Source organism: Osmerus eperlanus, chromosome 28 (assembly GCF_963692335.1).
Source record: "Osmerus eperlanus chromosome 28, fOsmEpe2.1, whole genome shotgun sequence".
NCBI classification, from domain to species: domain Eukaryota; kingdom Metazoa; phylum Chordata; class Actinopteri; order Osmeriformes; family Osmeridae; genus Osmerus; species Osmerus eperlanus.
Window position 1 is genome coordinate 548870 of NC_085045.1, and position 27597 is coordinate 576466.

Genomic DNA, 27597 nt, shown 5'->3' on the forward strand with positions numbered 1-27597 from the left:
ACTGAGGGAGAGGGTGGAACACTGAGGGAGAGGGTGGAACACTGAGGGAGAGGGTGGAACACTGAGGGAGAGGGTGGAACACTGAGGGAGAGGGTGGAACACAGTGAGGGGTGGAACACCGAGGGAGAGGGTGGAACACAGTGAGGGGTGGAACACAGTGAGGGGTGGAACACCGAGGGAGAGGGTGGAACACTGAGGGAGAGGGTGGAACACTGAGGGAGAGGGTGGAACACAGTGAGGGGTGGAACACAGTGAGGGGTGGAACACCGAGGGAGAGGGTGGAACACAGTGAGAGGGTGGCTTTGGCGGCTGCAGAAACATCATCCCTCATCAGCTGTCAGGGACCAGAAGGCTTTGCACAATCACTGAGCATGAGTAAAAATTAAACTTTACAAAGTTAAATCTCTCTCTAAATTACTCTTGCAAGGAACAAATCATATTCTCACCAGCCAAACGAGTACGATATGTCTAAAGGATTAATATCTACTATGGCATCATGTCTATTGTGTAAGCCACCAGGTAAAGAGTATACAGTATGGCATATTATTTCACATGGCATATTTCACATTTATAAAAAGGGGTTGGCCATAAGTCATTGACATCACATAGTCCTCCTAACTGTTCAAAATGAGAATCATGATCATTAAAGTCTTCCCTTTCACTACGAGTGAAAACACAAAAAAGTAGACCCCTTTTCTCAAAAAAGAATCTTGAAAACAAAATGTCCACATGCAGAATCTTTATGAGTGGACTTCTTGTCATCCGGACTTTCTGTCTCAGCGTAGTAAAGGAGCTCTAGCCGTCGGTATGGAGTGACTGAAGGGACAAAAAGAAAAAAAATAATTACGGAAGCACAGGCTCTGTAAGGACAGTGTTCCTTATAAACTACCAAATCTAGAAGCATTCGAAAGGGTGTCAAACTCCAGATCATTCAGACATGCATTCAACCCACGTCGGTATTGTATTTGGAGAAAGCGAGCAGTTTGGATCTAAGAGACAGACGAACACAACAGGAGAACTGAGGTAGATAGTATACTAGATACCATAATCTCGTAAAGCGTACTGACTGCAGACAGTAGCGGGGCGTTCGTCCTCTGGACACAGTGCGTCTGTCACAGAGAGGGGAACGTAAAAGAATAGGGAGAGGGGAAGGAGATAAAGAAACGAAATAGGGGTTCTGATTAATGTTAGCGGAGGAGGTAAACACAGGAAGCTGCAACCAGGAAATGGAGGAAAAACAGTCAAGCTGCAAGATGGGTCAGAAAAGCAACAGCAAATCGTGTGCTCGCGAATCACACCGTGCAAGATGGCCACTGGGGGGGCAAGGCTGAGGGGGGGAGACGAGGAGGACGAAGCTAGCAGACGTGTGTGAGAGAGAGAGAGAGAGAGATAGAGAGAGAGAGCTTGCAGTGTGTGTGTGTGAGTGAGAGAGAGATTGCAGTGTGAGAGCTATAGAGGACATCCTGCATCTGAGTCTGACAGGGTGAGGGTTCCAGGCGGGTGGGGAGGGGGTCTTGCCTTCTGAGGCCCCAGCAGGCTCTGCTGCTGCTGGGCCTGAGTCATGCTAACGGGGGCCGGGCCTCCAGCGGGGGCCGGGCTGGGCGGGTCACATGGCTGCTGCCTCTGGCAGGCCCCCACATGCAAGCTGCCTAGCGACCTGGCTAGTCTACTGTGGGACAGGGGGCTGGGGGAGGAAGAATGGAGGGAGGGATTAAATTCAAGCTAACAAACTAGCATGCAGATGGAGCAAGCTCAGTCAATCCAGCAGCTCTGCTCTTCTATAAATATAACCATCATATGATAACCATCATTTAAATCACTTCCAATATCCTCAGAACTGTAACGTAAAACTAAAAGCAAACATCCTGCCTTTTATCTGCCTAGCATCACTCCCCCAAACCCTGGAGAGGGTTAGGGTTAGGGGGAGGAGAGGGAAGGGCCTGGGGGGGGGAGGAGAGGAAGACTGAGGCCACACAAACCTGCCTCCGACACAGTTGGCAGGAAGTGAGGTGCGTGTTCTCTTCCTGGTGTCGGAGTCGTCAGAGGAGTGGGAAGGGCTGACCTTGACGCTCTGTCCACTGGACTGCAGGATGATCCTGGAACACGGAACACTGGAGTCAGAACACGGAACACTGGAGTCAGAACACGGAACACAGAACGCCAGGGTCACAGATCTGAGAAGCAGTTTGTACTGTATTTTGTACACACACACACACACACACACACACACACACACACACACCTTAGAGACTGTGATGATGACCTGGTGTGAATCTTGTTCTCCTCTTGTCTGTGGAGGATTTTTTTTTTAAAGCAAAACAGGCAAATGGATAAAACTTCAGCATAGAAAAATGTGATGGGGAGGAGGGGAGGGATGTGAGCACAGACAGGAAGCAGCCACAGTTTCATCCAGAACATTCTCAGGACCATGATTATCAAAGTGTGACCACAGTAACATGAACTCCCCTCAGTAATTGGATGAGGGGTTAACCCTTGTGTTATCTTCGGGTCATTCTGACCCATCAGTCATTGTGACCCACCGTCGTATTGCGACAACTTTACCGCATACAAAAACAAAGTGAAGCATTTTCTTTTAACCGTTGGGCTGTCTCAGACCCCCCACATTGCAAAGGTTAAAAGAAAATTATTTTTATTTGTTTTTGTATTGGGTAAAATTGGGTAAACACAATGATGGTTCATTATGAACCTTTGGGTCATGTGACCCGAAGGCAGCACAAGGGTTAAGATGCGAAGCTGTGAAAGAAGCAAGCTGGCAGAGAGAAGCCCACTTCCTAGTTCTCGCATCTAACTGGCGCCATCTAGTGTTGAGGAGTTTGACCTGCAACAATACATGACGAGCAAACCGAGTTCAGCCATTCAGTGTTTTCACTGGATGATACTCCACTGATACGAAGATATATACGAAGATATTTACGCCCTGCTTTGAAATCAAGACAAGTAGATCTCGTCTCTCACACCCAGAGGCCAATAAACCAAAACATTCACATCAAATCAATAAAAAGGTGAATTATTTGCAAGTAAGCTGTGAGAAAGACCTTTCCCTCTACAATCTCCAGCTCAATAGCAAATAAATAAATAATTATGATTAAAAAGGCAACTTCCTTTAAGGGCAGGAAGTGTCATGGCAACCAGGAAGTCTGAGTGGGGGAGGTAGGGGGAGGGCTGGGAAATTGTTATGTTGAGACAGAGAGGAGGTTGGAAATGTGTGTGTTGGTGGGGGGGCGGGAAACTTACAGCATTCTCAGTTAGGGTCCAGGCAGACAGGGGGAGTGAGGGGAAGGGGGAAAGGGGGAAGGATTTGAGGGACGGACCTCAGTGAAATCCTAAGCCGTCTAGACAGAAATGCAGCAGGAAGGGAGGGAAGCCAAACACAATCCACCACAGGGCAAGGCTGCTCAGGGAGCAGAGCAGCATGGCTAGCTGCCATCTGGGAGAGATGGGCGACACACAGCACAACACAAGGAGAGAGAGGGGAGACATGGTGAAGGATTTAGGGATGTTTTGTGTGTCCACTGGGTTTCTCCACAACAACATATGGGTCTAAATACCATTTGAAATTATTACAAATAAATAATTTAAAAACCCACACCCTCCAGGCAGACTACTGGACCCCCAGGGCATGGGTAGGGTTAGTAGTTACTCGGAAACCCACAGTTTATGTAGAAGAGAAGAAGGGTTCAGCATGTCCTGCGGGCGGCTACAGACCCAGTCACAGTGGAGAACAGAACAGGCATTAAACACTGACAATACCTCACGATACACACGTTCACACAAGTCATGAGTACAGCAGGGCATGCGTCCCTAGTGAGGGCATCATGCGTTAAAGGTGTGTAGAACATCACACAGGACATGCTGTCAGTTCAGATTTCCACAGGTACATGAGCCGGTCACACCAAACACACCCTGACAACACTGAGGTGAGGGTATCAGGTGAGGGTCTCAGGTGAGGGTATCAGGTGAGGGTATCAGGTGAGGGTCTCAGGTGAGGGTATCAGGTGAGGGTATCAGGTGAGGGTATCAGGTGAGGGTATCAGGTGAGGGTCTCAGGTGAGGGTATCAGGTGAGGGTATCAGGTGAGGGTCTCAGGTGAGGGTATCAGGTGAGGGTATCAGGTGAGGGTATCAGGTGAGGGTCTCAGGTGAGGGTATCAGGTGAGGGTATCAGGTGAGGGTATCAGGTGAGGGTATCAGGTGAGGGTCTCTGGAGGAGGTGTGACGTGTGTTCCTCTGGGGGAGGAACCATTGGAGAGGGGGGGGGAGATACTGTGGGAGGGGGGGGGGGATACTGTGGGAGGGGGGGAGATACTGTGGGAGGGGGGGGGGGATACTGTGGGAGGGGGGGGGGAGATACTGTGGGAGGGGGGGGGGATACTGTGGGAGGGGGGGAGATACTGTGGGAGGGGGGGAGATACTGTGGGAGGGGGGGGGGGGATACTGTGGGAGGGGGGGGAGATACTGTGGGAGGGGGGGGGGATACTGTGGGTTGCATTGAGCAGAGCGAGCGTGTGTGTTCTCTCTCCGTGTGCAAGAGAGCTGCCTGTGACCTGTGTACTAGCATGGCCCAGTCCACCCAGGGCTAGCAGGCTAGCATGGCCCAGTCCACCCAGGGCTAGCAGGCTAGCATTGGCCCAGTCCACCCAGGGCTAGCAAGCTAGCATGGCCCAGTCCACCCAGGGCTAGCAAGCTAGCATGGCCCAGTCCACCCAGGGCTAGCAGGCTAGCATTGGCCCAGTCCACCCAGGGCTAGCAGGCTAGCATTGGCCCAGTCCACCCAGGGCTAGCAGGCTAGCATGGCCCAGTCCACCCAGGGCTAGCAGGCTAGCATTGGCCCAGTCCACCCAGGGCTAGCAAGCTAGCATTGGCCCAGTCCACCCAGGGCTAGCAAGCTAGCATGGCCCAGTCCACCCAGGGCTAGCAAGCTAGCATGGCCCAGTCCACCCAGGGCTAGCAGGCTAGCATTGGCCCAGTCCACCCAGGGCTAGCAGGCTAGCATGGCCCAGTCCACCCAGGGCTAGCAGGCTAGCATTGGCCCAGTCCACCCAGGGCTAGCAAGCTAGCATTGGCCCAGTCCACCCAGGGCTAGCAAGCTAGCATGGCCCAGTCCACCCAGGGCTAGCAAGCTAGCATGGCCCAGTCCACCCAGGGCTAGCAGGCTAGCATGGCCCAGTCCACCCAGGGCTAGCAGGCTAGCATGGCCCAGTCCACCCAGGGCAAGCAGGCTAGCATGGCCCAGTCCACCCAGGGCTAGCAGGGCGACCAGTCCACCCAGGGCTAGCCATTCCAATAAGCCATACCATTCATGTAGCACAGCAAAAAACTTGTACAGGAAGTGGTCGTCAGTTAAGACAGGAAGTGACATGCGCTTACCTCCGGGATACAGAAACACTCACATCCCCTCTGTCTTTCATCCACTTTTTCTCTCCCTCCCTCTTTCTGTCTCTCTCTCTCTGTCACCTGTTCCCCTGCTACCTGTTGAGCGGCAGGCAGCATTCAGGCCACGCCCACCCCACCAGGCTCCAGCAGAACACTAGCGCCTGGCTGACATGGGACAACAAAACCCACAGGTATACACACCTGGTACAGGTATACACACCTGGTACAGGTACACACACCTGGTACAGGTACACACACAGAATACACACACCTTGTACAAAGACACATGGTATACACACAGTTTAAACACACACCTCAGTCCAGTCACCTGAAAACATCCATCAGGCAGAAAGGGGGTGTGGAGGGGGAGGAGCCAAGGCTATGTGGAAGGGGAGGAGCCAAGGCTGTGTGGAGGGGGAGAAGCCAAGGCTATGTGGAAGGGGAGGAGCCAAGGCTATGTGGAGGGGGAGGAGCCAAGGCTATGTGGAGGGGGAGGGGCCAAGGCTATGTGGAGGGGGAGGGGCAAAGGCTGTGTGGAGGGGAGGAGCCAAGGCTGTGTGGAGGGGAGGAGCCAAGGCCGTGTTGGGGGGAGGAGCCAAGGATGCTCAGATCAAACTACTACTAAAACCGGTTACTGTTCTAGGTTGATACTGGTTGTTGTGATAGTGACCTCAGAGAGTTAGAGACAGCAGAGATGTTAGGGGAAAGGTGGACAGAGATCAGCCACGCTGAAGCCCTGGGAAGCGGCTCCAGGCCAGAGGAACACCAACACGTCCTGAAGCCAGCAGCCTAGGAGCTAAACACACCTGGGATTGATTCTGGTCGACTACAGAACACAGCACTAACCAGTTTAAGTGTAACTAAACAGCAGAACAAGTTAAACCCCTGTGGTTAACACTCACGAACGGCAAACTTCGGCATGTTTAGCATGTTTAGCTACACTTTAAGCTACGGAGCCAGTGTCTTCAGCTGCAGTACTCGGGGAGTCAAGCCAGGCGAACTGCAACGTTAGATCAGCACAACAGAACTGTTTGGCTGATCAGAAACAGGAGGCTGGGCCAGGAGGGAGGCTGGGCCGGGAGAGGGGAGGGAGGGAGGCTGGGCCGGGAGAGGGGAGGGAGGGAGGCTGGGCCGGGAGAGGGGAGGGAGGCTGGGCCGGGAGAGGGGAGGGAGGCTGGGCCGGGAGAGGGGAGGGAGGCTGGGCCGGGAGAGGGGAGGGAGGCTGGGCCGGGAGAGGGGAGGGAGGCTGGGCCAGGAGGGAGGCTGGGCCGGGAGAGGGGAGGGAGGCTGGGCCGGGAGAGGGGAGGGAGGCTGGGCCGGGAGAGGGGAGGGAGGGAGGCTGGGCCGGGAGAGGGGAGGGAGGGAGGCTGGGCCGGGAGAGGGGAGGGAGGGAGGCTGGGCCGGGAGAGGGGAGGGAGGCTGGGCCGGGAGAGGGGAGGGAGGGGAAAGGACACAGGGTGGCTTATTTCAGCACTGAGCCCAAATAAGCTGTGATGCATTGTGGGAAATGTAGTAATTGTAATTTCCGGGCCACTTACGACAGGGATCCCGTGGAGGCCCTAGCCTGCCTCTTGCTCTTCAGCGCCCGCAGCTTGTCCCCCTGCGTGAGACTGTTCCTCTCGTCCTCCTCGTTGTACTGACCACACAAGACGGGGGTGGGACACGTCAAACCAGGAAATGCAGCGAACATCTTGGGTTTTTAAGATACCGTGATGACGATCTACGCACGTCACTACGCAACAACCAACTCTCACACCCTGCTTCCCAACAGCTATTCGCTGCAGGGGGGGAAGAGTGTCACCAGCTGAACTCGGCTCAGTGAGCACCCACCAAGTCCTCCTCTCTCTGGGGCGACCAGTTCTTGTTGCTCCCGGTGATGGTGATGTCATCAACCCCCGACAGGATCTGTGTGACCGCCGTCCTGCCGTTCTCTCGCTCGCCCAGCACCTTCTCCCGGAACACGTCTCCTTCCACCCACAAGCTGCTCTGCTGCCTGCAGTGCATCATGGGAGGAAAAGCCAGACGTGAACACTCTCCTCTCCTGCCTGCAGTGCATCATGGGAGGACACCATGTCCTTGGGTCAATCCAACACCAGTATGATCACAAAATACCCTTCCTAACTTGGTTTTTAATGGACGAGCTTAGAGACTAACAGCCATGGTTACGGATACAATGCTAGTAGGAGGAACACCCACATACTTAAATATGGCCCTGCTCCAAATTTCCATTGAAAATGTCACAGAGCTGATTATATCCATCTGTGATTGTCCCTCACTGGAACTTGGGCCTGCTTACGGGGCCTACGGGGCCTGGCTACGGGGCCTGGCTACGGGGCCTGGCTACGGGGCCTGGCTACGGGCAGGGCTGGAGAGGACATGCATGGCGCAGGAAGACTCACTCCTCCACAAAGTTCTGCTGCGGCCCGATGACAGAGCCAGGGCGGCAGATCCGTATCCAGGCGATCGCCTCGGCCGCACTCACACGGTAGTGCTTCATCATGTAGCAGCCAATCAGAGTCCCCGTTCTGCCCAGACCAGCTGAAACACAGTGACACTGTTACGCTGTGCCTGGAAGATGAGATGTGGTTACTTTACACTGGGCCTAGAAAATCTTCTGATGTAGTATTTTCTACAAACTGTATGTGGCCTGGACTACAGTGTCTGCTAAATGAATACATTTACATTTAGTCATTTAGCAGACGCTCTTATCCAGAGCGACTTACAGTAAGTACATTCTCCCCGAGGCAAGTAGGGTGAAGTGCCTTGCCCAAGGACACAACGTCATTTTGCACGGCCGGGAATCGAACCAGCGACCTTCTGGTTACTAGCCCGATTCTCTAACCGCTCAGCCACCTGACTCCCTGAATACAATGTTGATGTACTGTAGGAGGATGCATATACAGAACCGATGAATAACATTCTGAATGTTGGCTAAAGAAATCACAGACTATCAGGTAAAACTGAAAGTAAAAATAACCACAACAGGGTGTGATCTGGTGATGAGATGAGCAAAGTGCCAAGGGTGTGATCTGTGTTGTCACCTTTGCAGTGGACTGCGATGACTCCCTCTGCGTTCTCGCAGATGTTCAGGAAGCGGCGGACGATGGCGTCGGTGGGCGTGCTGCCGTCCACGAAGAACAGGTCGTGGTGCTGGAAGCCCGCGGCCGCGAAGCGCTTGGCTTCATACATCTTCTTGTTGAGCCGGACGATAGTCGTGACGTTGTGCTTCCTGAAGTAGGGGAAGTAAGCCTCAGGAGCATGGAGGGGGTAGCCTGGGGGGAGGGAGGGAAGAGAGAGAATAAAAGAGAAGAGGGAGATTAACAGAAAGGAAAAGGAGCCCTCCTTCAGAAACACATTTTAACCAGGCTGGTTGTCATGGCAATCCTACCTCGCTAATTTAACAGAACTCTGAGCGGTTTATGTTGAATACGTTTATCTTTGTCTCTCTCTGAAACAGATGACATGTAATTGTATGGGAAACTATTGGTCCACCTGTATTTATAAAATCACATTTTAGGAAACTAAAAAGGTCCAGCTGGGCCCTCAGGACCAGACTGACAGGCGGAGCAACTCCGGTCTAGACTCATGACACAACAGAGACGTTGCCAGGCCACCCACCATTCTCCATCTTGCTTTTGGGGTGAGGGCCACTGAAGGCCAGGAACTTCCCGGGGATGATCCAGTTGAAGTCTCCGTTCTCCGCTCTCTGCAACACAGGGAACCCAGAGAGTCCGTCACTCTGGATGTCTCTCTCTCACTCTCAAACACACACACACACACACACACTCACTGTTACCTCGTAGTGCTCGTACTCCTCCACGTCAAACTTGGAGAAGTCCAGCCAGCCGAACTGCAACGCCTGGAGAACGCATCGTTAAGAGACATGTTGTGGAGGCATGATGGTTTCTGACTAGCTACAAACTGAGAAGTGTCTGGTGTTCTGCCTTACCTTGTGAATGGCTCGGAGGCAGTCCAGGATGTTAAGGTTGTACAGGCAGGTGCCGAAAGAGGCATCTCTGTAAACAAAATACAAATGTACACAATTCATAATGAATTCTGGTTTTGTAAAAGAAGTTGCATAGTTTGTACTTGAAATAAAAACCCAAACAAGCTAAACACAGAAAGTGCAAGTGTGTGTGCAGGTGTGTCCTGCGTGCATTTACCTGAAGGGAAGGTAAGTGGAGTACCTGGACACCAGCAGCCCGTAGGTCTCTTCTGGGCTCATCTGGAGGTGCATCACCTGGACCAACAGAGCTCAGAAGTCAACACAGCCGCTCTCCTCCTCGTCACCAACACTCCCTCCTCCCCTCAATCAATCAATCAATTTTATTGATCCCACTATGGGAAATTTGTTTGTAGACAGGTAGACTCATCCTCCCCCTAGACTCATCCCTCCTCCCCTAGACTCATCACAATTCACTCAGCAAGCAGGCGCTTTTATCTAAAGCGACAAACAAATAGCGCACACAGAATGTACAGCAGAACAGGATCAGAAGTGCGGAGTTCTAACGGTATTCTGTTGATCATAATCAAGGAACAGGCTGTGTTTATCAGCACTGTGCAGCCTTCAGTTGGCTTCAGCCTCCAGTCGGAGGGTGAGGCCGGCGCGGTCCGGGCAGTTTGCTTACCGCGTACGAGCCGATGAGATAGGCCGCGTTAGCTTGCTTCTTCTGGTCTCCGCAGGTGTAGAAGACGATCTTCTTCTTGGCCAGGGAGAAGGACTGGCCGAGACACAAGGGAGAGACAGTCAGAAGGGGAACAGCATCTGACACACATCCATACAGCCCAGAAGCCTGAGTGCCAACACATGGAGGCTCTCTGAGGTGTTTATGAACTGTTATGAACTGAGGAATAGTGTTACGTTGTAGATAAGCTTGAATTGTATGGACGAGTGTATCGAAGCTGCATTACATAAAGGTTTCACCTTGTCCCATCTCTGCTGCAGAGACAGTGACACCAACTGTTTGGTTAGGATTACCAGGATCGATGGCTCTGTGGGTGAGAGGTGATTGGCTGGGCATACCTTCAGCTTCTTTGTCAGCTTGCAACAGAAGCGATAAAACATGGCCAGGTTGAGAGGTCCGAAGTCCGCGTAGAAGCTGGGAGAACACACCAGGAGTCTGTTACACGCTCTGCAGACTCTTAAACACACGCGCTCTACAGACTCTCAAATACACTCAGTCACCAAACAGTGATGCCACATGATGCATAAGTGGGCATTCAGCTAGTTTAACACATGGTGCGTTAACTATAAATTACTTTTGTTTTGTTCCCCTATATCATTTATTACTCTTTGCTTATCGTGGAGATTTGCAGACAGCACTGGGCCCTGTGTTGTACAGAGAACATGTTCCAACTTGTTCCCTGTAAGTTTTTATTGGCACAGATAAAGACTAAATCAATGCTTGCCTACAGTTGTCAAGTGTAAACACACACCCTTCAAAGTTGTGGGCAGTGGCCAAGTCTTTAGGAGAACACACCATCTTGAGCGATTGTAACTGGGTAACAACTTAGCCTGTCATAATAACAACTTACTTCTCGTAGGACAGCTCATCGTCTATGCAGAAGCAGTGCCTTTCGCAAGTACTTCTGGTCTTCTGGGGCAGGATGGCAAAATAGAGTTGACCTGCAGGAGCAGACGATGGCATGCGGATGTGAGAGAAGCAGACGCGGACAAGCTAACAGGCACAAACAAATAAATGTGTGCAATGAGAAGGGGAAAAAACAACATGTGCCAGCTTTGTTTAAGTTTGAATCTCATTAACAGAGATGCCCCCGATGAATGATGTCCTTTCTCTTCCAACACACTCAGCTAGCTAACTACAACCATCCGTTTCGTTTAAGATATTCAGTGCTTTTTGACGACGAAGGGCAGATTGGTTTTAAGAATAGACACTTACCTTTTATTAATTCAATGCTTTTACTTGTAATATAGTCCTCAGTCATTTTGATAGCGACTTTAGCCAACTCTAAACATCAAAGACATGCAGTCCTAAGTATTTCTAGGAGCCTTGCAGTGGAAAAGCTCCAATCAATGCACAATCACAAGTACAACTCAACTACGCACTCGAAGTAGTGGAGAAAAACCTTCTTCAGGAAGCTGTATGACTAATTCAACTACTGATCTGGATTCGTCCTCTATAGCTTCCAATCATAAACACGGATTTTAAACAATCGGACTAAAAACTACAGCTTGCTAGGCTAAGAAAATAAGTGTTAACAGCCCAGCACGGAAGGTGCGCACTGTGCTCAAAATGAGTTTGGACGAAAACTCTAGGTGTCGGCCCATCGAGTCATAGTAACAATCGAGCTACGCTATTGGCTCAAAGAAAAGAGGACGCGATTCTATTGTACGGTAGACACGTCAATCACCCGCTTTCTCGTTCTAGCGTTTTTAAAGTTCTGCATCGGGAGATATACGACATTCTAATTGGAAGGTTGCCCGAGCCGTTGCTAGGAGAATTGCGTCGCTTGACCAATAGGAAACTATTATTCCTTCCCGTCAGAACTCTTTGTAGTTCTCGCGATTCCCGAGCACAGACAAAGTTTTAAACGAGATTGATTTGACAATAAATTATACTATTTTATGAACGGTCAGTGCACGTCATGGGCCCCATTTTAGGCCTCCGTCTGTGTCAACAGACCAACTGCAATGCTGCAGTTTATTTTGACCACGTCAACTAAGCCAAACTCAATGATTACAAAATATGTGTTTCCACTGGGCCACGACGTTCCAGATGCTAGTGACAGGCAATCAGTCCTCAACCACCAGTGCAGCAAGAAACATAAATGAGTAGGCTACGTGGTCCCGTGGACAATTTAAATGAGCACTTGTACTAACCAACAGAAACAGATGGTGTCGCCATTTTAGATCAAAAAGCTGAAAATTATGAACTATTATTGTATCGTAAATAATCTGTAGCCACGCACATTGGCTAAGCAAACACCGCTGCCAGGCCGTGCGCGGAGTTTACGGGTTCTTTCCGCAGTCTTACCTGTTATAGTTATGTAAATATCGGACTTTGGCTCCGCCTCTAAGCTCTTAGCTGCACAGCGTTTTTTCCGTGACTCGAGCCGCCTCCTCTCGCTTTTGCGCTTCATCCTCGCTTTATGCATGCATGGTGAACACTTCCAAATAGAGTGGCGAGATCTGTAGCGCGCAGCGCGGAAAAGAGCTTCAATTCGACATCCCGCTGGTTCTTCTGCTGGTGCGTGATATGGGGAGCAGCTGTGTGTGTGTGTGTGTATATATATATGAGAGAGTGTAGGCTATGTTCCCGGTAGCAGTTTTTCTAATGGTGACGTCTCAGCGCAGGGCACGGTTCTGTATCCCCAGCCTGTGACGTAAGCTACTTGTTCGGCCGCCCCTCTCTCTCCTGCTTGTCCATGAACCCTAATAAGGATAATTTAGCCTTATAAAGCAGGTCGAGATAGGAACAGGATCAATGTTGTGTGAAGGGCAGTGATGACATAGCACCCGGAGAATGCTGCCCCTAGACTCCAGGACACTAACAACTAGAGATGATGGCAAAATGATGACAACATGTACATTATTTGTTTAGTAATTCCACCATTCATTCTAGATATATAAAAAAAAAATAATCCTCCTTTTGGCATAAAATCATGTTCAATCAGTTGTGAAAGTTCAACTTAAGTATATCAGATAACCATCTGGAAATGTGGCCAGACATTTTCTATCAACAAATACACATAGTAAGAATACATACTGTAAGTCGCTCTGGATAAGAGCATCTGCTAAATGACTAAATGTAAACACAGCTGATCAGAGCTAAACCACTGGCATCACTGATGCCAGGATAGAGGCCAGGCCAGAACCCAGACACAAGCAGGCCAGGACAGGCCAGAACCCAGACACAAGCAGGCCAGGCCAGACTACAACCCAGACCACAAGCAGCCAAGTCAGATCAGGCCAACAAGAGTGCTACACAGTCAAGCCCAGACTACAATGATGCTACACATGGAGGATCCTGGGCTTGTCACTGAGGTCCAGAGTCTCCTGCACTCCAGCCTGCTGCAGCATCCAGGTGATGGGCATGTGGTCCAGACGGTTCATGTCCAGATGGGCAAAGTGGACCTCAGAGCCTGCAGAGTCAGAACACACACGACACAGGAAGGAGTAACATGACAAAGGAAGGAGTAACGTGACAGCGGGAAGTGAAATGACTGACCACCAAAACACTTTTAGAACCCTGCACTTCTGCCCCTTGATGTTCTGCTCTACTTTCAACATGTGTATGTCTCTTAGGACTCAGTCTGTAGGTGAAAGTGTGAGCTGGCATGTCACCTGGGCCGGCTATAAGCTGGCATGTCACCTGGGCCGGCTATAAGGACCCCCCTGCTGGAGGGGGTCACCCTGGAAGTCGAAGGCTGGGCTGACCACGGCTCTCCACACGCTCCTCATGTGGCCCACCAACATACTGGACTTCACATGAGGGCTCGGGGGGGCTACACACAGACAGGCAGACACACAGACAGGCAGACACACAGACAGGCAGACACACAGACAGGCAGACAGGCAGACACACAGACAGGCAGACACACAGACACACAGACACACAGACAGGCAGACACACAGACAGGCAGACACACAGACAGGCAGACACACAGACAGGCAGACACACAGACACACAGACACACAGACAGACACACAGACAGGCAGACACACAGACAGGCAGACAGGTAGACACACAGACAGGCAGACACACAGACAGGCAGACACACAGACACACAGACAGGCAGACACACAGACAGGCAGACAGACAGACAGACAGACAGACACACAGACAGGCAGACACACAGACAGGCAGACACACAGACAGGCAGACACACAGACAGACAGACACACAGACAGGCAGACACACAGATAGGCAGACACACAGACAGGCAGACACACAGACAGGCAGACACACAGACAGGCAGACACACACACAGACAGGCAGACACACATACAGGCAGACACACAGACAGGCAGACACACAGACAGACAGACACACAGACAGGCAGACACACAGACAGGCAGACACACACACAGACAGGCAGACACACAGACAGACACACAGACAGGCAGACACACAGACAGGCAGACACACACACAGACAGGCAGACACACAGACAGACACACAGACAGGCAGACACACAGACAGGCAGACACACACACAGACAGGCAGACACACACACAGACAGGCAGACACACAGACAGACACACAGACAGGCAGACACACAGACAGGCAGACACACACACAGACAGGCAGACACACAGACAGACAGACACACAGGCAGACACACAGACAGACAGGCAGACACACAGACAGGCAGACGCACAGACACACAGACAGACAGGCAGACACACAGACAGGCAGACACACAGATACCACCCACATCCCATACACACACACACAGAAAAATACCACACAGAGACCATCACACATAGATAAACACCACACACACAGAAAAGGAGAGATTCATTCAACATTTTTACAACACTGACAAATGCATTCTAATAAATTCTGTAGTATTCAGAACACATTTCTTTGTGTGGTATATCGTCAGTCAAATCGTTTCCTTACCAGATTCCATAAAGGTTTCTCCTCGCTGCATACCAAGCTTGTTATAAATGCATCTCTCAGGGTCCACATATATTTCATAGGGGTATCCAGTCAGAGAGCAGAATGACTGGAACATAAAAGACGCCAGTAAAGGGACAGTCCTCAAAATAACATGGTTCATATCTGCATATAAAAGATACCTCTATGTGTCTATGGGCCGATTGTCCGATCACAACAAGTCTAACGCCAGCTTCCTGGATAAATCAATCAAAGGATGAAGCATGACTGACAGTATATTAATGACGATCATCAACCAAAGACAAACGTCATCTCCAGGTCTCACCTCACCTTCAACACGTCTCGGGGTATTCTGCTTAAGTCGTCGACATATTCCTTGCACGTGTAACACAGGAAGTTCTGTTGGAATTGATTGACTTTTTAGAAGCCTTTTTACATTTGCGTTTGCCTTTAACAAATGTTTTTACAGTCGCTTTACAGAAGCTTTGGCTACGCCAGCGCAATCAGAATCAGTTAGCTCTCGGATTTCACACAACTAAACGTGTTATTAGTGTATCTTCTATTCCATGTCTATAATTCAGCTTTAACGGCAGGGAACTCATCGTAGCGGTATCCATTTGGGTCTATCGTTAATGTTCGTCTTAAGTTAAAAGTTTCCTAAACATAAAATTAGTAGGAAAAGTTTCATACCCGCACAAACACAATGATTGCTTTTCTCTCTTGATATAATTCTTTGAAATGGAAAGAAACCCCGTGTCGATTGTATATTAAACAGTCCTCTATTTCCTCGAGACGAATAATCACACACGGTCTTGTCCTCTCCCGGTGATCAGTTGTAATTTGTTGGGTTATTGGTGCTTCTGTCGCCTGTCGCCTTGTCTAGAGGCCTGTATCTCCCTGTTCTGGGTCCTTGTCTAGAGGCCTGTATCTCCCTGCTCTGGGTCCTTGTCTAGAGGCCTGTATCTCCCTTCTGGGTCCTTTTCTAGAGGCCTGTATCTCCCTTCTGGGTCATTGTCTATAGGCCTGTATCTCCCTTCTCTGGGTCCTACTCGAGGCCTGTATCTCCCTGCTCTGTAGGAAAAGCCTCCTCTCTCAGAGTGAAGTCATTACAGGGAGTGAAGACATTTCCCTCTGCCCCATCTCCCTCCGACCGCTCTTTCTCTCTCTCTCTCTCTCTCTCTCTCTCTCTCTTCTGCTGTCTTCTCTCCTTTTTCTCCTCCCTCATTCCACCCTCTTCTCTCTCATCCTCTGTCTCTAATGTCCTTTCACTCTCTGGTGCTGTTATCTCCCCAACACATCCTCTCCTCCTTTCTCCCCACCTCCTCCCCCCTCTCCTCTCCCCCCAGTGGGAAAGAGGATGTGAAGAGTGGGAGTTTGGAACAATTCCTACGTTGAGACTCTTGGTTCCCCAGTGTGAGATAGGACTCAGCCTTCAGATGTGTAACAGCAAACATCCCTTCTTACACTTCAACAACAGGCCACAGAGTCGGTGTGTGTAGAGATAAATACTGCTGGAATTATAACAAGGAAAAGCTCTTCTCTGGGACGGATTCTATGGAAGGATGTGATTTATTTTTAAATTTTTTCAATTTATTTATTTTAAGGTATCATACACATTTTAGATAGGATTCAATTGTTAGGTTTTTCTAACCTAACAAATGTAGATTAGAAACCTTTACTCAAACAAATAAATGGTGGTTTCTATAATTCAATAACTTTCTGGGGTATTGACGGTGGAATTGTGCCCGTCCCGGTGATCAGCTGATCACCCTATCAGCTGTCTCCTCTCCACAGCCTCTGGAAGGGAGAGGGATGGATGGTTGCCAGGCCGACAGGATACAAAGGTAGAGGATGGGAGATGGTCTGTCTGAGATGGTCTGTCTACAGAGATGGTCTGTCTACAGGGATGGTCTGTCTACAGAGATGGTCTGTCTACAGAGATGGTCTGTCTACAGGGATGGGTGTCTGTCTACAGGGATGGTCTGTCTACAGGGATGGGTGTCTGTCTACAGAGATGGTCTGTCTACAGGGATGGGTGTCTGTCTACAGGGATGGTCTGTCTACAGAGACACAAGGAGAGGATGGTTGAGAGGGAAGCCATGCAAAAGGAAAATAGGACTGTTAAACTAAACGTATTTGGGCCTGAATGGATTTGGTCTATGTTCATATTTTCATTTACAGAGCTTCCCTCTCAATCGCATACCTATGAATAATTATGTAGTAAAAAACGACATCTCTGATGTTGATAACAAACCAAACCGTTTAAAAATCGGTTGAAAATTGAGCAAGTTATGGTCATTTAAAAAGTATGTAGCACCAACACAATGTTATGGGTGAGCGAGTTGACTGTAGCAAGATGGCCGCCATGTGCGGACGTTCGACTCCGTTGTCCGGCAACGCGGACGAGACATCTAGCCTTTATATATATCTATGTCACCACCCGTTGGAATCTTCTTATAACTGTATAACTTTCAACTGATTGTATGTATTGTTATATATATACGCCTGGTAGTTATGTTTCTGGCATTAATAAACAATTATAATAAATCGACCTCTTTCGGTGTTATGGCAGAATGCAACCAACGTTTAAGCTGGCTCACCGCCGCCTACTGTTTGGGAGTGTGAGGCCGGCGGCCTACACTACCTCAAATAAACATATAAACCATATAACAAATACTAAGATAAACACCTCAATCCTTACCCCCACTCCAGTCTCCCAAAGGAAGGAAAGTAGAGCCCTATCCACCTCCCTACCCGTTCCTTCATCCAAAAAACCCTGCAAACCCTTCACTCCTATTCGCACAGTTCGCGTAAATTCAGAAGACTTTTATTCTGAAAACGATAGCTTAAGCGTGAGCACGTAAACACCACTCTGAAAAGAACCAAGCTTCAACCGTACAACGAAAGCATTCTCTTAAAACAACAGCATTAAAACGACAGTTCTCTGCTCAACGCCAACCTCCCATTAACTGCAGATGAAAAGGACTGTGTTCAGAGACAGCTAGCGAAATAGCTAAAGAAATATGTTTAACCATTACCAGCAACAAAAACATCCACGAGCACAGCCACAGCAAAGAAACCATGGAGGGAGTCGGTAAGAGACTGGAGCGATCTGGTCTGTCTTTCCATCCACCAACAAACTGCTGACTATTCTTAGTCTTAGTAGCCACATATTTATCAGCTATGTAACTATATGTACTGTCAATTTTCTGTTGATGTCCGCAGACCCTACCCAGTGCGAATCTCTGGTCCTCGAGGCTGTGTCTGCCGCCCTGTCAACTCCCTGCCCCTGCCTCGGGCTCCACCAAACCTCCTGACACACCCCCTCCACCTCCACACGCACCCCCTGATGCAAGGTGTTGAGGTCAGGTACCAGGGCAGAGGTGGGGAGCGAACACACCCTCCAGTAGACCCAAACTGTAGCTACGTACAATTATACAAATAAACAATGCTTTCGCTCAGCAGATGCTCTTACCTTTTAGACGCAAGGGGGATTTGAACCTGATTCCTATTGATGTGGACGCTCTAACCACTGAGCTGTACACACCACTACATATGAAGGCTGATGTGTGTTGTGTCCCTGTCCTCTCTCTGCAGGTCCTCCTGGTGTGCTGCTGAGCTACATCACCACAGAAGAAGAGAGGGATGACGTCGAGGCCTCTCTCACGCCAGGACCAGGGTTAGCACCCCAGCACGGCCAAGGTAAGAGGCCGAGGATGAACGGGTGAGTTAATGCTTTAACACCGTCTACCAACCTACATACTGGTTGGTTAGTAACTAAACATTGTCTTGTAACCTAGAGACGGGTTAGTTAGTAACTCAACACTGTTTGTGTTGACAGATCAGAGCAGCCTTGTAGGGCTGTTGGTGGTGAGCAGGGAAATGATGCCCAGGTGCTAACAGAGGAGGTGGGGCCTGGAGGTAGGTGAGGAGGCGGGGCCTGTGTGGAGGCGGGGCCTTTAGGGTCCTGTAGGAGTTTTAAAAGGTTACCTTGGTGTAAGCATCTGGTTGATGTGCAGGTGGAGGATGTGCAGGTGTTGAACCCACAGACGCCCTTGGAGATCTCTCATCACAGGAGTGCAGTGAGCAGAAGCCACCAGCAGAGGTCAGTGTTTAGCTTGAATGGAACTCAGTCTTGGGGGGAGCACCGCTAGAAGCACCGCTAGGAGCACCGCTAGAAGCTTGAAACATGTGCGTGTGTGTCTGTGTGTGTTAGGGGGTGGGCTCGTCCCTGAAGGTCACCATCCAGAGGAGCAGTGAGAGTCGAGCGTTCAGCACTGGGCTGGAGGAGGCCAGCGACACGGCGCCTCCCTCAGGACAGGAGGGGAACAGCGCTGCTGCTGACAGACACTACTGCCACCTGTGTAGAACTTCCTGCCACAGCCAGCAGGTGGAGACACTCACAATATCAACACCTCAGACCTCAAGACTGTGGACAGCAGTTGTTCATACAATGATATCCTCTCTTCCTCCCCCCTGGCCTCCCTCCCCCAGGGGTTCCAGAGTCACATGAGCAGTGAGAGTCACCAGCAGCGAGGGATGGAGGTGCAGAACCAGAGCTCAGCCCGGCTGGACGGCCTGCTGCCCCACACACACCCTCCACTGCAGGGGAGCCAGGCTGATGGGTAGGCGGGTGGGGTACCTGGGTTTGGGGGTCTATGCTCTGCGGTACCTGGGTATATGGGTACCTGGTCTGGGATATGGTGCCTGGGTCTGGGGACACAGGGCTGATAAAATTGCATTGCAGGGTCAGGGGTCAAGGCGTGCAGCGGTGGTGTGCCACCTGCCAGTCCCCCTACAGGGGCGACCTCATCCTCCACCGTCGGACCCCGGAGCACAAGGTGAGGTCACGCCAGGGTCACAGGTCACACCAGAAGAAGGTCCAGATATTCCCGTTGACTTCCTGTGTGGGTGTGCGTAACAGGAAGTGATGTGTGTGATGGTTTCTAGCTGTGTAAGCAGTCGTCACGGCCGTTCTGCCCGGCGTGTAACCGCCCCTTCCGGACGCCGCGGCGCTTCGTGGAACACATGAAGTCACCGGAACACAAACGCCAGCTGGAGCAGGTGAGTCAGGTGGTTACTGTTGCCGTTGGTGACAACCGTGGTGTCGCTGTTCTTTATTCTGTTGATGTTGTTGTTACCCCCCCCCTCCCCAGCTGCGTCAAGAGGCGGAGCCTGATGTCCTGGAGGAGGAGCTTATCACGCTGGATGCGGTGGGTTGCTTCGAGGGGGAGCAGAACTACCGGAGGGAGACCAGGGGGGAGGAGGAGGAGAAGGAGAAGGAGAAGGAGGAGGCAAACAGGGAGGAGGAGAGCAGGAAGCAGGGGGAGTCCAGGAAGGAAGAGGAGGGGACAGGGGAGAGCAGGATCGAGATTAGGGAGCAGGAGATCCAAGAGGAGGAGGAGGAGAACCAGGAGGAGGAGATCCAAGAAGAGGAGGAGATCCAAGCGGAGGAGGAGGAGAACCAGGAGGAGGAGGAAGTGGATATCCAAGCGGAAGAGGAGGAGAACCAGGAGGAGGAGGAAGTGGAGATCCAAGAGGACAAAATGGTGAGGACACCACTGCTGATGTAGCTACACTATCAAATGATCACCTCAATCATCCTCACCCAGGGGGGTCTGTGTGTGTGTGTGTGTGTGTGTGTGTGTGTGTGTGTGTACAGTCAGTAGGAGGCCTGAAGGATTCTCAGGAGGAGACAATCAATGGTGATTATGATTCTCATTATAGAGAAAAAGAGAAAAGAGAGATAAGCTTTTATAATAGCCTGTCTCTCTCTTTGTCTACTTGTCTGTCTCTATGTGTGTCTGTCTGTCTCTCCAGACTCCAGCTTTGTGGTTCCTGTGTCAGGTTTCCTCTGCAGACTCTGTCACAAGTTCTTCTATCTGGATTCCAGAGCCAGACTTTCTCACTGCAGATCCCCAGCTCACCTTCACAATGTCCAGGTACACCTCCACACCCTCAGGTACACCTCCACACCCTCAGGTACACCTCCACACCCTTAGGTACACCTCCACACCCTCAGGTACACCTCCACACCCTTAGGTACACCTCCACACCCTCAGGTACACCTCCACACCCTCAGGTACACCTCCACACCTGCAGGTAGCAAGCAGCCAGCATAGAGGCAGCAATCATTTGTTTAAATTATTTTCTGGTCTCATTTAGTCTGGGATACAGTTGTTTAACAGTTGTAAACTGTTTGTGTGTGTGTGTGTCTCGTTCCAGAGGTATAACTCTCTGAGGAGATCAAGGAGCTCAGCTGGAGAAGATGTAGAAACACACACTAATCTGCCCCCAGACCAGGTCTAATCTGCGCCCAGACCAGGTCTACTCTTCCCCCAGACCAGGTCCCCAGACCAGGTCTAATCTGCCCCCAGACCAGGTCTAATCTGCCCCCAGACCAGCTGGACTGGGACCACACTGCCCCAACCTCACCCGGGACAGGAAGTTGGGTCATCTCCGTGACGATGGTGCCACATCAGAAGGGGTTGCAGACAGTGCCAGCTGTAAGGACACCTCAGAGATCTAGTGGGCTCTGATTGGCCAGATCCAAGAGAGTTAACGACCATGATTAGACCCAGATCTACTGATTAAGTGCCAGAAGCGTTTTATTGACATGTGATACAATACAAATACTGACACTATATTAATATATTTGTACATAAAATAAATCTATATATTGACACAGAAAAGCAAGTGTGGTTCAATACATTACTCCTGATACTATTACATGGCATCTAGAATCTGATTTGTTAGTGCGTGATTTATTTTTAAGTTTTAGTTTTCTCTGTTGTTAAACCGGTATACGTGGCATGCTATAGCTGCTCGGTGGCGCAGGGGGCGCCCTATCACCCGGCGCGAGGCATTATGGGGCGGAGGTAGTGGCAGTTCCTTCTACAGTGTGACTAAGAGGAGAGGACACTGCTCAAACCCCCGGTTGACCGTTTAGGTATCCGTTCCTGTAGGTAGAACCGTGCATCTGCTGAAGCGTCGCCGGACCGGTGGCGCGAGATGGCACACAACGCTATGATGAGCAACGCGGAAGACGTAGCCGACCAGGTGAGCTCGCGGGCAACCTCGGAGCTAGTCGCGGGCACAGCTGGATTCAGGGGACGGGAAGGAAAGGGAGGATGTGTCACTTCTTTGCCTGAAAGAGGAAAGCGGTTGAAATATTGTGGCTGCAGAAATAATGTTGGTAGTTTTGCGTATGGCTGTTGTGAAAACGTATCTTGCGTGGTATTATGCACTCATCTTCTGCACTAACTGAAGGGAAATCGAGTCATCTGAAGTTCAACGTGGTACCAACTAATGTAGCAACAGTGAGTGAGCTAGCGGAATACCGCCAGCATTGCAAGCTGCAATTACGGTATTCAATAGCTTACCGTCACAACGTTACATTTGACAAACTCCGTCGTTTAATGTTCACCAAAGAACCGTACGCGTATGACCAGCACACTGTTGAATGACTGTGAGGTAACTTGTTTAATTGGGCTTGAATACATTTCCTTGCTATATCAACAACTGTTGAAGAATAGTTGAAAACAGCTATTAAACTCAAAGTAACAATCTTCACAAGAAAGCAATTTCACCCACCGCAGGATCCGCCCTGACTTGCACCTATAATGTATTGAAAAACAATGGCCAGCGATCACAGAGAATGATGTGAGTTTAATAACTCAGATATGTTTGCGCCAGCTGATCTTAGGTGGTGATAAGTGCGTGTGTGTGTGGTTTCTAGTAGAGCGCCTGTTTTTTTTTAGCATGCATGTCGAGGTACGCTATGGACTTGTGCTGTCTGAAGTATGACACACACACCAGGCAAAATCAAGCCTCGAGTTTGGCCTTCTAAATATTTGATATCTCTGCTGACCTATTCTCTTATCTATAACCCCTCTCTCTCTGCCCATGGCCATAACTATGAGGCACCTGCGTTTCGGACACAATCATTTAATTAAATGATGCTTCAAATAGCCTAAAGTGTCCCAGAGCTATGATTTACGTCTCTCTGTGTTGTATTCCAAATTAAAGCCATATTTCTCATCTGGTCTCACGCTAGTTCATGAGTCAATCTACTCATGCAGTATGGAGACCCCGGTGTTTAACCAGGGTCATTCATGGTCTTCAGTGTGAAAACAACAGCGGGCGAACTGTGATTCTGTCCCGATGTGTCTCGTTCAAGCAGGTGGTTATCTTCGCCGCTGCTAGGAGACTGACAACTGATGGTGGCAGGTTGCTTAGCTACGGTGATATTACTCTCTGGGACACTGTACCAATCGGTGTCGTTAACACACGATTGACATTTAGTGCGGAAGTATTAAACGGCGTAATTCAGAAAGTGGATTACGTTAGTCAGCCCAGAGACTGTGTTTAGAAAAGTGAGTCAGTCTCGCATTACGAAGGCAATGTGTCCATTCAATTCCTGCTCGGCTTGGTAGTGATTTGCTAAGTGCTGATTGGCCGGTTGGCCCAGGGTTAGCTGACGTGTATGTGGAGTGGGGAGGAGCATGGCAAGGGCGGCCGACCAATAGGCTTTTGTGTGTAAGTGACATATTAACATAACATTAAATGCCATACATTTAACCTTTTTTTTTTTTGGGGGGGGGGGGGGGGGTTCTCCAAAGCGTCAAATACATAAAGTACAAGGATACAGGATTATCAAGGTTCAGACTTGCATAGCTCAGATAAAAGGTTTAATTTCTGAGGAACTGAGTTATAATATAACTGAAATATTATTTATTTGATTCAGATTATGTTTAAACAGGTTGACTGTGTGCTTTTGTCTGGTAAACAAAGTGAAACTTATCAGTTATCAGAAAAATAACAGGTTTCTTACACACACACACACACACACACACACACACACACACATTCTGGAAGAGACTTATTGTTTCCTGTTCAGATCGTTCACCCTGCACCTCCTTGATCTTGTTCGTCCTGTACTGGACCCCCCCCATGTGACTTATCTGTGTCGCGCTATAAACATTCCCTCGTGTGTCACATTGTAAATCCTCCCTTTTTCCTTACTGTCTGCTTGTTGTGTCTATAGTTCCTGTTTCCTGGTGTTGCATCCTAACCCTTCCCCCCTCCTATCTCCCTAATTCCTAGTGTTGCATCCTAACCCTTCCCCCCTCCTCTCCCTAGTTCCTGGTGTTGCATCCTAATCCTTCCCCCCTCCTCTCCCTAGTTCCTGCGCGTGACCAAGCAGTACCTGCCCCACGCGGCGCGTCTGTGTCTGATAAGCACCTTCCTGGAGGACGGCATCAGGATGTGGTTCCAGTGGAGCGAGCAGAGAGACTACATCGAGGCCACCTGGGGCTGTGGGTACTTCCTGGCTGCCTGCTTCGTGCTGCTCAACCTGGTGGGGCAGATAGGTACGCACATGGACGCACACACACACGGACGCACACCCTCTCTACTGATACACACACACACACCCTCTCTACTGATACACGCACACACACTTAAATACAACTGATACACTAACATATGCACATACTGTTACGCACTCACACACACACACTTCCTACCTATACACAACACGTGCTCACAGCGGTTCACAGGTCGTCGTTATCCCCCCCGTCTCTCCAGGAGGGTGCGTGTTGATCCTGAGTAGAAACTTCGTCCAGTACGCCTGCTGTGGTCTGTTTGGAATCATCGCCCTGCAGGTGAGACATGCAGTCTCAGATGTAAGGCGCTAAGTGCTGCTGTCGGGGAGTTCTCGGCCCAGCAGAGAGTAGGCAGCTCAGGTGGAGATTGATTGATTGATGTGACTCCTGTGTCATTCCAGACCATCGCCTACAGCATTCTCTGGGATGTCAAGTTCTTGATGAGGTGAGTTCTGGGAGTTGAAGCCTCTATCAGTTAGCTTCTAAAACTACAACTTATCAGTCATGTCCAGGGTGCTGTTATCACCATGCCGACAAGAACTGGGTCATCAGTCATGTCCAGGATGCTGTTATCACCACGCCGACAGGAACTGGGTCATCATCTCTCTCTTCCTTCTCTGCCCTTTTCTCACTCTGGATGTTTGACCACCATCTTCTGGTTCCTCTCTCCCCCCCCCTCTCTCCCTCTCTCCCCTTCTCTGTCCCCCCCCCCCCTCTCTCCCTCTCTCCCCTTCTCTGTCCCTCTCCCCCCTCTCTCCCTCTCTCCCCTTCTCTCTCTCCCCCCCCCCTCTCTCCCTCTCTCCCCTTCTCTGTCCCTCTCCCCCCCCCCTCTCTCCCTCTCTCCCCTTCTCTGTCCCTCTCTCCCCTTCTCTGTCCCTCTCTCCCTCTCTCCCCCCCCCCCCTCTCTCCCTCTCTCCCCTTCTCTGTCCCTCTCTCCCTCTCTCCCCTTCTCTCTCCCTCTCCCCCCCCCCTCTCTCCCTCTCTCCCCTTCTCTGTCCCTCTCTCCCTCTCTCCCCTTCTCTGTCTCCCCCCCCCCTCTCTCCCTCTCTCCCCTTCTCTGTCCCTCTCTCCCTCTCTCCCCTTCTCTCTCTCCCCCCCCCCCTCTCTCCCTCTCTCCCCTTCTCTGTCCTCTCCCCCCCCCCTCTCTCCCTCTCTCCCCTTCTCTCTCCCTCTCTCCCTCTCTCCCCTTCTCTCTCCCCCCCCCCCCCTCTCTCCCTCTCTCCCCTTCTCTGTCCCTCTCTCCCTCTCTCCCCTTCTCTCTCTCCCCCCCCCTCTCTCCCTCTCTTCCCTTCTCTGTCCCTCTCTCCCTCTCTCCCCTTCTCTCTCCCCCCCCCCCTCTCTCCCTCTCTCCCCTTCTCTGTCCCTCTCTCCCTCTCTCCCCTTCTCTCTCTCCCCCCCCCCCTCTCTCCCTCTCTCCCATTCTCTGTCCCTCTCTCCCTCTCTCCCCTTCTCTCTCTCTCCCCCCCCCCTCTCTCCCTCTCTCCCCTTCTCTGTCCCTCTCTCCCTCTCTCCCCTTCTCTGTCCCTCTCCCCCCTCTCTCCCTCTCTCCCCTTCTCTGTCCCTCTCTCCCTCTCTCCCCTTCTCTGTCCCTCTCCCCCCTCTCTCCCTCTCTCCCCTTCTCTGTCCCTCTCTCCCTCTCTCCCCTTCTCTGTCCCTCTCCCCCCTCTCTCCCTCTCTCCCCCTTCTCTGTCCCTCTCTCCCTCTCCCCCCTCTCTCCCTCTCTCCCCTTCTCTGTCCCTCTCCCCCCTCTCTCCCTCTCTCCCCTTCTCTGTCCCTCTCTCCCTCTCCCCCCTCTCTCCCTCTCCCCCCTTCTCTGTCCCTCTCTCCCTCTCTCCCCTTCTCTGTCCCTCTCTCCCTCTCCCCCCTCTCTCCCTCTCCCCCTTCTCTGTCCCTCTCTCCCTCTCTCCCCTTCTCTGTCCCTCTCTCCCTCTCTCCCCTTCTCTGTCCCTCTCTCCCTCTCTCCCCTTCTCTGTCCCTCTCCCCCCTCAGGAACTTGGCTCTGGGTGGAGGTCTGTTGCTGCTGCTGGCGGAGGGCCGTCAGGAGGGGCGGAGCATGTTTGCGGGGGTGCCCTCGGTGAGGGAGAGCTCCCCTAAGCAGTACATGCAGCTGGGTGGACGCATCCTGCTGGTGCTCATGTTCATGACCCTGCTGCACTTTGACCCCAACCTTATCTCTGTGAGTTACCCTACATTCCACCCTGACCACAACCACGCTCTCTCTCCCTCTCTCTCTCTCTCTTTCACCCTACCTTTCCTTTCAACTTGCTTCATCTGTGCCGTTGTAGCACACACAGGCTCAGCATCTGTTAACGGAATGCAGGATATCCTCCTCATCATCATTCTTCCTCCCCCCAGATCCTCCAGAACCTGGTGGGCACGGCCCTCATCGTGCTGGTGGCCGTGGGCTTCAAGACCAAGCTGGCCGCCCTCACCCTGGTCCTCTGGCTGTTCTGCATCAACGTCTACTTCAACGCCTTCTGGAATGTTCCGGCCTACAAGCCCATGCACGACTTCCTGAAGTACGACTTCTTCCAGACGCTGTCCGTGATCGGAGGCCTGCTGCTGGTGGTGGCGCTGGGGCCAGGGGGCGTGTCCATGGACGAGAAGAAGAAGGAATGGTAGAGGGGGAGGAAGGGGGCGCCGCCTCCTCTCCTCCCTTGTTGATGAGACGAGCTCTGCAGGACTCCACACACCACACACACACACACCAATGCAACACCCGTCAGACTCAAGGAACTGGATATTCTCCACCTTTACCCATCCTAACATCCCACATCACACTCTCTCCCCCCCTCCCTCTCCTTCTCTCTCCCCCCCTCCCTCTCCTTCTCTCTCCCCCCCTCCCTCTCCTTCTCTCTCCCCCCCTCCCTCTCCTTCTCTCTCCCCCCCTCCCTCTCCTTCTCTCTCCCCCCCTCCCTCTCCTTCTCTCTCCCCCCCTCCCTCTCCTTCTCTCTCCCCCCCTCCCTCTCCTTCTCTCTCCCCCCCTCCCTCTCCTTCTCTCTCCCCCCCTCCCTCTCCTTCTCTCTCCCCCCTCCCTCTCCTTCTCTCTCTCTCTCTCTCTCTCTCTCTCTACTCCTTTTCTTTCTCACTACCCTCGCCAGACTGTTGTACAAACAGTCCACAGTATTTATTGAGATGGACCGCCCTTGCTCAATCGTCGCTTTACTTTTTCACTTCTTTCACGAAAGTGAATTTAAGATGTTTATTCTGTCTTTGCTGCAGAGTTTTTTTGAA

General features: G+C 51.1%; 4 protein-coding genes across 21 annotated transcripts; 2 read left to right on the forward strand and 2 right to left on the reverse strand.

The window, feature by feature from the left end:
- Positions 1 to 708: 708 nt before the first annotated feature.
- On the reverse strand, positions 709 to 12818 carry cdc14b (cell division cycle 14B). 10 transcript variants are annotated; one of them, XM_062454994.1, is made up of 17 exons: positions 12389 to 12818; positions 10929 to 11019; positions 10417 to 10492; positions 10022 to 10114; positions 9557 to 9633; positions 9343 to 9409; positions 9190 to 9252; positions 9012 to 9099; positions 8435 to 8665; positions 7793 to 7931; positions 7224 to 7386; positions 6932 to 7029; positions 2243 to 2290; positions 1980 to 2096; positions 1519 to 1684; positions 1044 to 1109; positions 709 to 816 (listed from the first exon to the last, which is right to left on the reverse strand). In XM_062454994.1, exons 1-17 carry the CDS (start codon positions 12507 to 12509, stop codon positions 796 to 798), a joined length of 1725 nt encoding a protein of 574 aa, XP_062310978.1. In that variant the 5' UTR covers positions 12510 to 12818; the 3' UTR covers positions 709 to 795. The 10 variants fall into 10 exon arrangements, with proteins under 10 accessions (XP_062310978.1, XP_062310977.1, XP_062310981.1 ...); XM_062454993.1 differs by having other exon boundaries at positions 1980 to 2111; XM_062454997.1 differs by lacking the exon at positions 12389 to 12818 and adding an exon at positions 11294 to 12144 and having other exon boundaries at positions 1980 to 2111.
- Positions 12819 to 12937: 119 nt separating this feature from the next.
- On the reverse strand, positions 12938 to 17743 carry prxl2c (peroxiredoxin like 2C). The gene is given in 8 exon segments (XM_062454041.1): positions 12938 to 13496; positions 13727 to 13743; positions 13745 to 13859; positions 14981 to 15086; positions 15160 to 15213; positions 15308 to 15376; positions 15668 to 15856; positions 17732 to 17743. Coding segments are annotated over 8 exon segments (693 nt in total). The 3' UTR covers positions 12938 to 13365.
- On the forward strand, positions 17742 to 21655 carry ciz1b (cdkn1a interacting zinc finger protein 1b). 9 transcript variants are annotated; one of them, XM_062454986.1, is made up of 15 exons: positions 17745 to 18071; positions 18203 to 18360; positions 18575 to 18701; positions 18819 to 18898; positions 18997 to 19082; positions 19194 to 19367; positions 19472 to 19602; positions 19725 to 19818; positions 19928 to 20041; positions 20134 to 20430; positions 20476 to 20526; positions 20640 to 20682; positions 20798 to 20919; positions 21203 to 21280; positions 21325 to 21655. In XM_062454986.1, exons 1-15 carry the CDS (start codon positions 18001 to 18003, stop codon positions 21514 to 21516), a joined length of 1818 nt encoding a protein of 605 aa, XP_062310970.1. In that variant the 5' UTR covers positions 17745 to 18000; the 3' UTR covers positions 21517 to 21655. The 9 variants fall into 9 exon arrangements, 8 of the variants coding, with proteins under 8 accessions (XP_062310975.1, XP_062310971.1, XP_062310974.1 ...); XR_009929111.1 differs by having other exon boundaries at positions 17742 to 18071; positions 20134 to 20526; positions 20798 to 20939; positions 21325 to 21435; XM_062454987.1 differs by having other exon boundaries at positions 17743 to 18071; positions 18575 to 18656; positions 20134 to 20526.
- A 183-nt stretch (positions 21656 to 21838) lies between these two features.
- Positions 21839 to 27241, forward strand: LOC134015308 (surfeit locus protein 4-like). Its single transcript, XM_062454747.1, has 6 exons — positions 21839 to 22036; positions 24162 to 24348; positions 24566 to 24642; positions 24765 to 24808; positions 26353 to 26539; positions 26719 to 27241. The coding sequence occupies exons 1-6, from the start codon at positions 21989 to 21991 to the stop codon at positions 26983 to 26985; spliced, it is 810 nt and encodes a 269-aa protein (XP_062310731.1). The 5' UTR covers positions 21839 to 21988; the 3' UTR covers positions 26986 to 27241.
- Positions 27242 to 27597: the final 356 nt, after the last annotated feature.

What these genes read in the sequence shown, in the direction of transcription:
- cdc14b (XM_062454993.1), bottom strand. Translation starts at nt 12,509, where the DNA reads ATGCATAAAGCGAGGATGAAGCGCAAAAGCGAGAGGAGGCGGCTCGAG. An exon ending in TCATCATCACAGTCTCTAAG is followed by an intron (nt 2,112 to 2,242) that starts GTGTGTGTGTGT and finishes TTCTGACTCCAG; the next exon opens with TGTTCCGTGTTCCAGGATCA. An exon ending in GTACGCTTTACGAGATTATG is followed by an intron (nt 817 to 1,043) that starts GTATCTAGTATA and finishes TTGTCCCTTCAG; the next exon opens with TCACTCCATACCGACGGCTA.
- ciz1b (XM_062454985.1), top strand. Translation starts at nt 18,001, where the DNA reads ATGTTTAACCATTACCAGCAACAAAAACATCCACGAGCACAGCCACAG. An exon ending in AGAGGAGGTGGGGCCTGGAG is followed by an intron (nt 18,899 to 18,996) that starts GTAGGTGAGGAG and finishes GTTGATGTGCAG; the next exon opens with GTGGAGGATGTGCAGGTGTT. An exon ending in AGATCCAAGAGGACAAAATG is followed by an intron (nt 20,527 to 20,639) that starts GTGAGGACACCA and finishes GTGTGTGTACAG; the next exon opens with TCAGTAGGAGGCCTGAAGGA.
- LOC134015308 (XM_062454747.1), top strand. Translation starts at nt 21,989, where the DNA reads ATGGCACACAACGCTATGATGAGCAACGCGGAAGACGTAGCCGACCAG. An exon ending in TTGGAATCATCGCCCTGCAG is followed by an intron (nt 24,643 to 24,764) that starts GTGAGACATGCA and finishes GTGTCATTCCAG; the next exon opens with ACCATCGCCTACAGCATTCT. An exon ending in GATGTCAAGTTCTTGATGAG is followed by an intron (nt 24,809 to 26,352) that starts GTGAGTTCTGGG and finishes CTCCCCCCTCAG; the next exon opens with GAACTTGGCTCTGGGTGGAG.